The following is a 13,339-nucleotide window of genomic DNA, read 5'->3' as shown; positions in this document are numbered from 1 at the left end:
GAGTGGTGTGGTAAACAGGGGTAAGAGTGGTGTGGTAAACAGGGGGAAGAGTGGTGTGGTAAACATGGAGAAAGAGTGGTGTGGTAAACATGGAGAAAGAGTGGTGTGGTAAACAGGGGGAAAGAGTGGTGTGGTAAACAGGGGAAAGAGTGGTGTGGTAAACAGGGGGAAAGAGTGGTGTGGTAAACAGGGTGAAGAGTGGTGTGGTAAACAGGGGGAAAGAGTGGTGTGGTAAACAGGGTGAAAGAGTGGTGTGGTAAACAGGGGAAGAGTGGTGTGGTAAACAGGAGGAAAGAGTGGTGTGGTAAACATGGAGAAAGAGTGGTGTGGTAAACAGGGGGAAAGAGTGGTGCGGTAAACAGGGGGAAAGAGTGGTGTGGTAAACAGGGGAAGAGTGGTGTGGTAAACAGGGGGAAAGAGTAGTGTGGTAAACAGGGGGGAAGAGTGGTGTGGTAAACAGGGGGAAAGAGTGGTGTGGTAAACAGGGTGAAGAGTGGTGTGGTAAACAGGGTGAAGAGTGGTGGGGTAAACAGGGTGAAGAGTGGTGGGGTAAACAGGGGGAAGAGTGGTGTGGTAAACAGGGGGAGGAGTGGTGTGTTTTCAACGCTATTAGAACACCAACAGCAACACTCAGATTCTGCGGGGTGTACGAGGCAGCAGTCACACTGTCTCACACTGTCTCTCACACACACACACACACACACACACTCACACACACACACACACACACACACACACACACACACACTTCTGTTTACAGTCACTCTGACAAGAGGTTTATTAGGCACTTTATCATTATCATTCAACTCATTTACCTCCTCTAATCGTGATGCATTATCGTTCAACTCATTTACCTCCTCTGATCGTGATGCATTATCGTTCAACTCATTTACTTCCTCTAATCGTGATGCATTATCGTTCAACTCATTTACCTCCTCTAATCGTGATGCATTATCGTTCAACTCATTTACCTCCTCTAATCGTGATGCATTATCGTTCAACTCATTTACCTCCTCTAATCGTGATGCATTATCGTTCAACTCATTTACCTCCTCTAATCGTGATGCATTATCGTTCAACTCATTTATTTCCTCTAATAGTGATGCATTATTAAACATCTTCCTGGCTGGTAAAACGAATCACAGCCATTTAGATTATCACTCTCATTCACCGTAACGATTATCAATTGCCATGGCAACTAGTCTCTTGGTACTAAAACGTAGGCTGCATCCTATTCCAGCGCTCTCTGAAGTACATCATCATCATCATCACTGATGAATACACTAACAGTCACACAGACACTCTGTCATTCAAATAGCAATTTAGAGATCTAGCATTTAGACACACACCTACACAAACAAAACTGCTATTCAGATCACAGACACACCGCCATTCGAAGGCTGTCAAGGGTGTTTCTCACAGTGTGTCTAGAACCTCTTACATGGCAGGAGCCTGGGGACTTTGAAGTTCAATCCAAACGTTAAACTAACTTGACATTTCATTTGTTTTGTGGGACACCCAGACTAGAGCCAAGCTACCAGTAATGTCTACTATAGACAGAACAACCCAGTCCCAGACTGATTAAAGAGCCCCTAAATAACAACTTCTCATTTAGAAAACAACCTACGTGGCATCGATATGAGTCAGAAACATTTATTCTACTGTCAAAAAAAAATTGACTACAAAGTGTAAATAGGATAAGTTTGGTCATAAAGTCAGTCTTGTCTTGCGGTCGTGACTCCGTCACAGCGTAAATTAATGTTTATTTGAACCTATACATGTCCACAGCTGGCAGCACACAAGTAGTCATCAATTCGGAGTGCAGCTGCAGGTGACAGGATCATAATGCCTGTGGTAAATTTAGTTTGCCTTTGGATATCCCTCTGGGGCAAGTTGGGGGCCATCTGTAAATTACACAATGTACATGGGACATTGTGTTAAACTTCTAATAGCTCCAAATTTCAATGATTTAAAAACCTCAAACCAACTATACCTTGTATAAATTCATATACAAATACTAAAAGCAAATATTATCTCATTTACAATTTGTAATTTATTGACGGTCACGAACTAGCCCCGGAGATAGGCTATCCAAAGTCAAACCAATTTTGTCACGGTCGCAAACCAGACAACTGAAATGTATTGGCTAAATCAACTCTTCCCACCTGTGAACACAGACAAGAGACAACCACATCAAACCACACCCCTGAAACCAACTCACGTTTGATATCAGTCATGGTCGATAACATTTTTTTTTTCAAGTGGCAGAAATTACACAGGGAGATAGAGAGAGAGAGAGAGAGAGAGAGAGAGAGAGAGAGAGAGCAAGAGAGAGAGCAAGAGAGAGAGAGCAAGAGAGAGAGCAAGAGAGAGAGAGCAAGAGAGAGAGCAAGAGAGAGAGAGAGAGAGAGAGCAAGAGAGAGAGAGCAAGAGAGAGAGCAAGAGAGAGAGAGAGAGAGAGAGAGAGAGAGAGAGAGCAAGAGAGAGAGACAGAGAGAGAGAGAGAGAGAGAGAGAGAGAGACCCAGGACAGCAACACAATTAGACCCAACCAAATTATGAAAAAAAAAGTAAATAACATGACACATTGGAAAGATTTAACAACAAAAAAACAAACTAGAATGCTATTTGGCCCTTAACAGAGTGTCACGCCCTGATCTGTTTTTGTCCTTGTGCTTGTCTCCAACCCCTTCAGGTGTCGCCCATCTTACCCATGATCCCATGGGCACTTATACCCGTGTTCTGTGAGCTGCACTTCCTAACCTGCTGCAAATGTATGACCACATATTTCCCTCAGATTACACAGATCCATAAAGAATTTGAAAATAAAATCCCATATCTACTGGGTGAAATACCACAGTGTGCCAATATCACAGCAGCAAGATTTGTGACCTGTTGCCACCAGAAAAGGGCAACCAGTGAAGAACAAACACCATTGTAAATACAACCCATATTTATGTTTATTTATTTTCCCTTTTGTACTTTCACTACTTGCACATTGTCACAACACTGGATATATAAACATATGTAAGCATATGCTTCCCATGCCAATAAAGCCATTTGAATTGAGAAAGAGAAAATATAAACATGCCCTCACTCGTCTTTTCCTCCCTGTAATTTACTCTCTCTCTCTCTCTCTGTTTCTCTCTCTGTCTCTGTCTCTGTCTCTCTCTCTCTCTCTGTCTGTCTCTGTCTCTCTCTCTGTCTCTGTCTGTCTCTCTCTCTGTCTCTGTCTGTCTCTGTCTGTCGCTCTCTCTCTCTCTCTGTCTCTCTCTGTCTCTGACTGTCTCTCTCTCTCTCTCTGTCTCTGTCTCTGTCTGTCTCTGTCTGTCTCTCTCTCTCTCTCTCTGTCTCTCTCTGTCTCTGACTGTCTCTCTCTCTCTCTCTCTGTCTCTGTCTCTCTCTGTCTCTGTCTCTGTCTCTCTCTCTCTCTCTGTCTGTCTCTGTCTCTGTCTCTGTCTCTCTCTCTGTCTCTGTCTCTGTCTCTGTCTCTGTCTCTCTCTGTCTCTCTCTGTCTCTCTCTCTCTCCTTCTCTCCCTCCTTCTCCTTCTCTTTCTTTCTCTCTCTCTCCTTCCCAGCTTTTGGGTTAGGACAGAGCCGGCAGAATGTAATTAGGAGTAAGTAAGTAACTCATCCGTCACACGATAGGAGACAGACAAAACGAACAGCAGAGAGAAAATAACTTGTAACAGCAGGAGTGACCAAACACAGACAGAAAGAACAACAGTCAAGTCAACTCACCCGACACAGAGGAGTCATGTAGAATCCCTTCAGAGACTAGAGGTTATCGTTCCACTCATTTCCTTCCTCACAGAACTAAACTGAAGACGCAAGAGCTCTTTTCTCCTCTTTACGTTTTGCTGTAGATAGCCCAGATACGCTGCTCACACACACACACACACGTGTTTCTTTTGAACCCTGTTTGTTCCAGCCTGCCTGCTCTGGCCTGTGAGCCAATGACTTCAGACTGCCTGTGCCGACACTCAGACACACACACACACTGAGCTGAGTGCAGCCTCAAATTCCGACACCGCCACTCCACAAACACAGACACAGAGTTCCAGCTCCACGAGTCACTAGAGTCGGGGGTTGACAGCAAGGACAGCCTCCAGGGACAGAATGAAACACACACACACACACACACACACACACACACACACACACACATTACGTCCAAGCGCTATGTATACACACTACATACACTCATACACACACTCATATAGTATGTACGCACACACATGCACACACACACTAAGTACACCCAAGAACAGTGATGTAAAAGTACTTCAGTAAAACTACTTTAAAATACTACTAAAGTCGTTTTTTGGACAGTATCTGTACTTTACTATTTACATTTTTGACAACTTTTACTTTTACTTCACTACATTCCTAACGAAAATAATGTATTTTTTTTACTCCGTACATTTTCCCTGACACCCAAAAGTACTCGTTACATTTTGAATGCTTAGCAGGACAGGAAAATGGTCCAATTCACACACTTATCGAGAGAACATCCCTGGTCATCCCCACTGATCTGGCGCAAGAAAGACAATTGTGCCGTCTGGTTTGCTAAGTATAAGGAATTTTATATGATTTATACTTTTACTTTCACTTTTGATACTTAATTTAAGTATATTTAAAACCAAATATTTTTAGACTTTTACTCAAGTAGAATTTTACTAGGTGACTTTCACTTTTAAATAATTTTGAGTCGTTTTCTATTAAGGTATCTTTACTTTTACTGAGGTATGACAATTGGATACTTTTTCCACCACTGCCCAAGAACACACACTCAAGCATGTGACAAGCCCACTAGACACACACAACTGTCAGTAGTTATTTATACAAAATGGAATCTGCTAGTAGGCGTTTGTATTGTATCCTCCTCTAGGTGACTTTCACTTTTAAATAATTTTGAGTCGTTTTCTATTAAGGTATCTTTACTTTTACTGAGGTATGACAATTGGATACTTTTTCCACCACTGCCCAAGAACACACACTCAAGCATGTGACAAGCCCACTAGACACACACAACTGTCAGTAGTTATTTATACAAAATGGAATCTGCTAGTAGGCGTTTGTATTGTATCCTCCTCTCCCCCCCCCCCCCCCCCCCCCCCCTGACCCTCTACGGCTGGAGTGATAGGACAACTGTTGTGACTGACAGGCAGCAAGTGTCTGCCCTGGCATGTGGGATGGCTTCAAGGATTTACACCAGAGACAGAGAGAGAGTGAAGAGAAAGAGTGTGAGAGAGAGAGAGAGAGAGGGAGAGAGAGAGAGAGAGAGAGAGAGAGAGAGAGAGAGAGAGAGAGAGAGAGAGAAAGACAGACAGAGAGAAGCGGAATATAAAATGATTTAGATCCATGGAGAGAGTAACAGAAGAGAGAGAAAAATACACAGACAGAATTACAGAGATGGAGGTGACAGATTCAAGAACTATTAGAAGGAAATACTTGAAAGGTTTTCCGCAGGCTAATGTCAATGTTACCAGAGCTGTTCAAATCACTAATGTAAACATCTCCATATGGCCTTAGCACGCTGGGTTCACTGCGCCGTTACACCGTAGCATGCTGGGTTCACTGCACCGTAACACCGTAGCATGCTGGGTTCACTGCACCGTAACACCGTAGCATGCTGGGTTCACTGCACCGTAACACGCTGAGTTCACTGCACTGTAGCATGCTGGGTTCACTGCACCGTAACACCGTAACATGCTGGGTTCACTGCACCGTAACACCATAACACCGTAACACCGTAACCTGCTGGGTTCACTGCACCATAACACTATAGCATGCTGGGTTCACTGCACCGTAACATGCTGGGTTCACTGCACCGTAACATGCTGGGTTCACTGCACCGTAACATGCTGGGTTCACTGCACCGTAACACTGTAGCATGCTGGGTTCACTGCACCGTAACACTGTAGCATGCTGGGTTCACTGCACCGTAACATGCTGGGTTCACTGCACCGTAACATGCTGGGTTCACTGCACCGTAACACCGTAGCATGCTGGGTTCACTGCACCGTAACACTGTAGCATGCTGGGTTCACTGCACCGTAGCATGCTGGGTTCACTGCACCGTAACATGCTGGGTTCACTGCACCGTAGCATGCTGGGTTCACTGCACCGTAGCATGCTGGGTTCACTGCACCGTAACATGCTGGGTTCACTGCACCGTAACATGCTGGGTTCACTGCACCGTAACATGCTGGGTTCACTGCACCGTAGCATGCTGGGTTCACTGCACCGTAACACTGTAGCATGCTGGGTTCACTGCACCGTAACACTATAGCAGGCTGGGCTCACTGCAATCAACCATTAAAAATCTAGACTGTGGAACACTGGTCAAGCCAAAGCCAAAACATATTCCTGCTATCATAAACCTTGCACACTTTGGTTTAAATACTATTTGAAATAATTTCCAATACAAATCTGTTCTCGATTGCACTTGCCTGGTGTAAAGGGACCACTATAATAGCCACATATCAGAAACTCCAGGCAGGCTAAAGCAAACACTAAAAGTATTTGAATGATTTAAAATAGTATCTAAACCCAGGTCTGCCCGTCACAAGCCTCTACCTACCAAGTACCTTCATAGTGAGACAAGAGTTAGCTGTCCTCCAGATCACAACAAAGTGTCTGGAAGTGAGACTACGCTACCTCAGGGACGCAATCAAGCCTAGTCCTGGACTGAACATGCAGGCTCTTTCATATAGTAACAAGTAGACACCGGACTTCACTATTACACTATTACAATAACATAAACAACAGATACAGGTTGAGAGAGTGAAGGAATCTGCGTTCCAATAAGAGTTCAACACAGAGTTCCATCCATAAGAGCATCAAAGAAGACCAGACACTTGATTGTTGGTATTTTTTGCATTATGTACCTCAAAAACATCCTAATGTCACGTTATCATGCCTGAAGAATTGATTCTTTCCACGAGGATAAATGGCGCTCAGCGCTCAACAAGTCATCTGGTGAATTATAATTCATCCAGCGAGCCATGCTGTTTATTTTCACGTTGTTATGGTTACAGTACATAAACAGATAGTAGGACACAATCCCTAGAAAATCTCTGCTAATACAGGATTACAGTGAGGCTCTTTTTGTTTTATACAGGATTTTGTTCTTCAACCATCTGGAAGACAGACAGAGATTTAGCACCAGGCCCAGAATGCAGTGTAGACTACTACACTGTGACAGACTAATTAACAGAGTGAATACTAACATGTAACATCCAACACTTCACAATAAGAAGCCTTATTACCATAAATGACAATACTTGTTAATTATCTGAAGGGATAACGTTGAACGATAACCATGGATCACCGTGAGTTTACATCTGCCACTATTACACCTTACCAGAGGTGTGGACTCGAGTCACATGACTTGGACTCGAGTCACATGACTTGGACTCGAGTCACATGACTTGGACCCGAGTCACATGACTTGGTCCCACCTCTGTACCTTACTACAGTCTGAGTTGTTGACTATTAAAAATCTGTCGAACGTTTGGCAAAATGTAGATTTCTGCCTAAATAGACATACCCAAGCGTAATTATTTTTCACGAGATGGCCTTAAACAGTAACTAGTAATGGTGCATAGTTCTAGAAAGGTCTGGAGTTCACATTTCTGGCAAAATAAATTGTCATTCATTTCTGAGGTGTTGTAACGATGTGCGCTGAGAGTCGAGAAGCAAGTTCAGGGAGCGAATCATTTAATAAATAAACAAACAAACAAAACACGACACACGAACAACGACATGAAACAGAAACGATGACACCTGGGGAAGGAACCAAAGGAAGTGACATATATAGGGTAGGAACTAAAGGGAGTGACATATATAGGGTAGGAACTAAAGGGAGTGACATATATAGGGAAGGAACCAAAGGGAGTGACATATATAGGGAAGGAACCAAAGGAAGTGACATATATAGGGTAGGAACTAAAGGGAGTGACATATATAGAGAAGGAACTAAAGGGAGTGACATATATAGGGTAGGAACCAAAGGGAGTGACATATATAGGGCAGGAACCAAAGGGAGTGACATATATAGGGAAGGAACCAAAAGGAGTGACATATCAAATCAAATCAAATGTATTTATATAGCCCTAGATAAGATGGCGCCGGAGAACAAGACTGACGTTTTATGTATTCCCAACCAATTTTATTTTTTTTCTTTGCGTTGTTCGTAACTTATTTTTTAGCTTATTTTGTACGTAATGCTGCTGCTACCGTCTCGAAAATAACTTCTGGACATCAGAACTGCGATTACTCACCACGATCTGACAGAATACTTGTTTTCCTTACACCAGTCAGACGAGCCCGACGTGAATGATATACTCCCGGAACAGGCCCAGATCCCCGTCATTTGCGTGAAGAGAAGGCGGAGAAAAAATGGGCCAGAGGGCGGGCTGCCTTCTGAGGATTAGTAGGCGATCGAACAAACCTCCACTTCCTTCCATTCTGCTAGCAAACGTGCAATATTTGGAATATAAAATCGATGACGCGGGAGATTAAACCACCAACGGGACATTCAAAACTGTAATATCTTATGCTTAAGCTTCACGGAGTCGTGGCTGAACGAAGACATTATCATACGCTGTACCGGCAGGATAGAACTGCGGCGTCTGGAAAGACAAGGAGCGGCGGACTCTGTATTTCAGAAAATAACAGCTGGCGCACGATATCTAAGGAAGTCTCGAGGTTTTTCTCACCTGAGGTAGAGTATCTCATGATAAGCTATAGACCACACTATTTACCTAGAGAGTTTTCATCTGTATTCTTCGTAGCTGTCGACATACTGCCACAGACTGATGCTGGCACTAAAACCGCACTGAATGAGGTGTATTCCGCCATAAGCAAACAAGAAAACGCTCATCCAGAGGCGGTGCTCCTAGTAGTCGGGGACTTCAATGTAGGGAAACTTAAATCCGTCTTACCAAATTTCTATCAGCACATTAAATGTACAACCAGAGGGACCACCTTTACTCAGCCCTTTCCCACCTGGATGAAAGGAACACCTATGTGAGAATGCTATTCATTGACTACAGATCAGCGTTCAGTCAGTGCCCTCAAAGTGCATCAATAAGCTAAGGACCCTGGGACTAAACATCTCCCTCTGCAACTGGATCCTGGACTTCCCCAGGTGGTAAGGGTAGATAACAACACATCCGCCGAGCTGATCCTCAACACAGGGGCCCCTCAGGGGTGTGTGCTCAGTCCCCTCCTGTACTCCCTGTTCACTCATGACTGCACAACCAGGTACGACTCCAACACCATCATTAAGTTTGTTGATGCCACAACGATGAGACAGCCTGTAAGGACGAGGTCAGAGACCTGGCCGTGTGGTGCCAGGACAAAAACCTCTCACTCAACATGATCAAGAGGCTTCTAAACAGCTTCTTCCCCCAAGCCATACCATAACACTCCTGAACATCTAATCAAATGCCCACCTAGACTATTTGCATTGCCCCCCCCTTTTACACCGCTGCTACTGTCTGTTATTATCATCTGTGCATCGTCAATATATTTAACCTTTATTTAACTAGGGAAGTCAGTTAAAAACAATTCTTATTTTCAATGACGGCCTAGGAACAGTGGGTTAACTGCCTTGGTCAGGGGTAGAATGACAGATTTTTACCTTGTCAGCTCGGGGATTCCATCGAGCAACCTTTCGGTTCTGAGTCCAATACTCTAACCACTAGGCTACCTGCCGCCCCGAAATGTAATAATGTCACATCTGTTTACATCTGCTACACCCCCTAGTGGACATCCGGTGTATCTTTGACCTGCAGCCATTCCCCCAGTTCTCTCTCTCTCTCTCTCTCTCCCTGTCCCTCTCCCTCTCCCTCTCTCTCTCCCTCTCCCTCTCCCTCTCCCTCTCCCTTTCCCTCTCCCTCTCCCTCTGTGTGGTTGGAGACAGGTTTGCGGAGTCAGAGCAGTTCCCCACCAGCTGCAACCTGTTCCATAATCAAGACCTCTACAAATACTCAGTCCTGCCACTTCCACTCTGCCAGATCGTAATCTCCGTTCAGTCAGTCATACTGCTATCTATTTGTTATTATTTAAGATCCTGTATCCTGCTGTGCCTGTTTCCTTGCCTGACGTTGTTTCTCCTCTCACTGCATTTTTACCGCTCTGACTCTGGTTCCTGTCTCCTGTTCCACGTCTCACCACCCTGCTACCCTGTTCTGGATTCAACTCATCATCACTCCCTTTGATCCCCCCCCCCTCCAGACCTGTTAACCCTGTCCCAACCCATCTCACTCCAACCTCAGCTCTCTACATCTGGTTTCCTACAACTCATCCGAGCTTCCCTGGATCTGCACTTCATCTCTCCCTGTGTTACAATAAATATCTTGGTTCATTCATCCCTGTTTCCTGGTCGGAGTTCCCTGTGCTGCTCCGCTTAACAAATAACTCTACCTACATGTACATATTACCTCAATTAACCGGAGCCCCCGAACATTGACTCTGTACCGGTACCCCCCTGTATTTAATCTTGCTATTGTTATTTCACTGCTGCTCTTTAATTACTTTTTACTTTTATCTCTTATTCGTATTTTTATTAAATTTTTTGAAATTTGAACTGCATTGTCAGATAAGGGCTTTTAAGTAAGCATTTCACTGTAAGATCTACACCTGTTGTATTCGGCGCATGTGACTAATAAAATTTGATTTGATTTTTTAATAGGCCAGGAAATGTGACACATCACTCTCTATGCAAATGTGGGGTGTGAAACCTGACACTTCAAGTCATCTCTGCTGACAGACTGGAAGCAGAGAGCAAACAGATGGGCCTTTCTGACATTATAAGGCACGGAACCCCGCAATGTTCACAGAGCACAAAAATATCAGTCAGAACCGGTCCAGAACCGCTCAATGTCCCCTAAACAGGGGACTTAACATCTAAGAGGGTAACATTGTATAAATAATAATTGAATAATGTCAGTCATAGGACTGGGAACTTACCCGCTAATTGTCTGTCCTGGGGTCTCTTTTTCATGGGCTGGTTGCTCCTCTGTCTGCTCCTTTTTCTGTCTTACTGGGGTAGCTTCCTCTGCCTGATCCAGTAGGGTAGGGGTCTCTGCCTGACCCAGTGGGGTAGGGGTCTCTGCCTGACCCAGTGGGGTAGGGGTCTCTGCCTGACCCAGTAGGGTAGGGGTCTCTGCCTGACCCAGTGGAGTAAGGGTCTCTGCCTGACCCAGTGAGGTAGGGGTCTCTGCCTGACCCAGTGGGCTAGAGGTCTCTGCCGAACCCAGTAGTGTAGGAGTCTCTGCCTGACACAGTAGGGTAGGGGTCTCTGCCTGACCCAGTGGGGTAGGGGTCTCTGCCTGACCCAGTGGTGTAGGGGTCTCTGCCTGACCCAGTAGGGTAGGGGTCTCTGCCTGACCCAGTAGTGTAGGGGTCTCTGCCTGACCCAGTAGTGTAGGGGTCTCTGCCTGACCCAGTAGTGTAGGGGTCTCTGCCTGACCCAGTAGTGTAGGGGTCTCTGCCTGATCCAGTGGGGTAGAGGTCTCTGCCTGATCCAGTAGGGTAGGGGTCTCTGCCTGATCCAGTGGGGTAGGGGTCTCTGCCTGATCCAGTGGGGTAGGGGTCTCTGCCTGATCCAGTGGGGTAGGGGTCTCTGCCTGATCCAGTGGGGTAGGGGTCTCTGCCTGATCCAGTGGGGTAGGGGTCTCTGCCTGATCCAGTAGGGTAGGGGTCTCTGCCTGATCCAGTGGGGTAGGGGTCTCTGCCTGACCAAGTAGTGTAGGGGTCTCTGCCTGACCCAGTAGGGTAGGGGTCTCTGCCTGACCCAGTGGTGTAGGGGTCTCTGCCTGACCCAGTAGTGTAGGGGTCTCTGCCTGACCCAGTGGGGTAAGGGTCTCTGCCTGACCCAGTGGGGTAGGGGTCTCTGCCAGACCCAGTGGTGTAGGGGTCTCTTCAGAGAGGGATTGGAACTCTGCCACAGGAGACACCAGAGGCTCCAAAGGCTGGAAGCTTCTGTAGAGAGTTAGAGGGTTGGGAATGAGAGAGAGGTACATTGAAGTCGTTAGCAAAGACGTATACACAGAGTGACAGGTAACAAATGTCCTGTCCGCTATCGTCTGTGTGTATGCATTTACTGTATTTGTTGTGGTTTTTCCCCCTTTCCCTCTGTTTCAAAGCAACAGCTGTGTTCCACCGAGGGGGGGAGGGGGAAGGGGGGGAGAATAGCTTCATTCTCTTCTCAAAGGACAGGAGTGATGTCACTGCCGATGTCATCTCGTCAAATATAATAGTACTACAGTTCTCTCCACTGACCTCTGTTATAAAAGTTTACCACAGAGGATTTGTGTCCAAAATGTCATCCCTATTCGAGGAGTGCACCGCTTCTGACCAGAGTCCTATGGGTCCACATTCCCTATCGAGTGCACTACTTTAGACCAGGGCCCGTTATGAATAGGGTGCCATTGGATACACATCCAGAGTCAGACAACACCCAGACAGTCATGCTATGTTGTTTACTTCCTCATTCAGATTTTTTGTGTCCCAAATGGGTCCACATTCCCTATCTAGTGCACTACTTTAGACCAGAGTCCTATGGGTCCATATTCCCTATCTAGTGCACTACTTTGTTCTCTGTCACAACTAATGTACATATTACTGTTCTCTGTCACAACTAATGTACATATTACTGTTCTCTGTCACAACTAATGTACATATTACTGTTCTCTGTCGCAACTAATGTATGTATTACTGTTCTCTGTCTCAACTAATGTATGTATTACTGTTCTCTGTGTCATAGGCAGCTAGAAATCGATTACGTTCGAGATTCTCTACACGTGCACCGATGAAGAAACATGGTGACAATTTTATGTTTTGTTGATACTCTGCACTCTTTGCTATGAAGTATAGGCTGTGTTCTTCCTCTGTGGAAGGTCACGGATGTCTTGAAAAACGAGGAGAGAAATAGAGGAGAGAAATAGTTCAGACAGGCATGTTGATACATTGTGGGATTGAAGAACACATGATTACTTAGGATGACCTTTCCTATATCCAATGTCACTCAGTGATGTACTACATGGTATTAGCATGGAATCGAACCAGGGTCTGTAGTGACGCCTCTAGCACTGAGATGCAGTACCTTAGACCGCTGAACCAGGGTCTGTAGTGATGCCTCTACCACTTAGATGCAGTGCCTCAGACCACTGAACCAGGGTCTGTAGTGACGCCTCTAGCACTGAGATGCAGTGTCTTAGACCGCTGAACCAGGGTCTGTAGTGATGCCTCTAGCACTGAGATGCAGTGCCTTAAACCACTGAACCAGGGTCTGTAGTGACACCTCTAGCACTGCGATGCAGTGT

The 13,339-nt window shown here is 45.3% G+C and overlaps 1 protein-coding gene across 1 annotated transcript in view; it reads right to left on the bottom strand.

The window, feature by feature from the left end:
- Positions 1 to 13,339, bottom strand: part of LOC139402273 (serine-rich adhesin for platelets-like) — a 156,826-nt gene that overhangs the window by 128,758 nt on the left and 14,729 nt on the right. The window contains exon 6 of the mRNA XM_071146372.1: positions 10,983 to 11,996. Coding sequence (XP_071002473.1) covers positions 10,983 to 11,996 — 1,014 coding nt within the window. The remainder of the gene's footprint in view (positions 1 to 10,982; positions 11,997 to 13,339) is intronic.

Source organism: Oncorhynchus clarkii, unplaced genomic scaffold, assembly GCF_045791955.1.
Source record: "Oncorhynchus clarkii lewisi isolate Uvic-CL-2024 unplaced genomic scaffold, UVic_Ocla_1.0 unplaced_contig_5109_pilon_pilon, whole genome shotgun sequence".
In the NCBI taxonomy this organism is placed as follows: Eukaryota; Metazoa; Chordata; class Actinopteri; order Salmoniformes; family Salmonidae; genus Oncorhynchus; species Oncorhynchus clarkii.
This window is presented reverse-complemented; position numbering and strand designations above follow the sequence as displayed.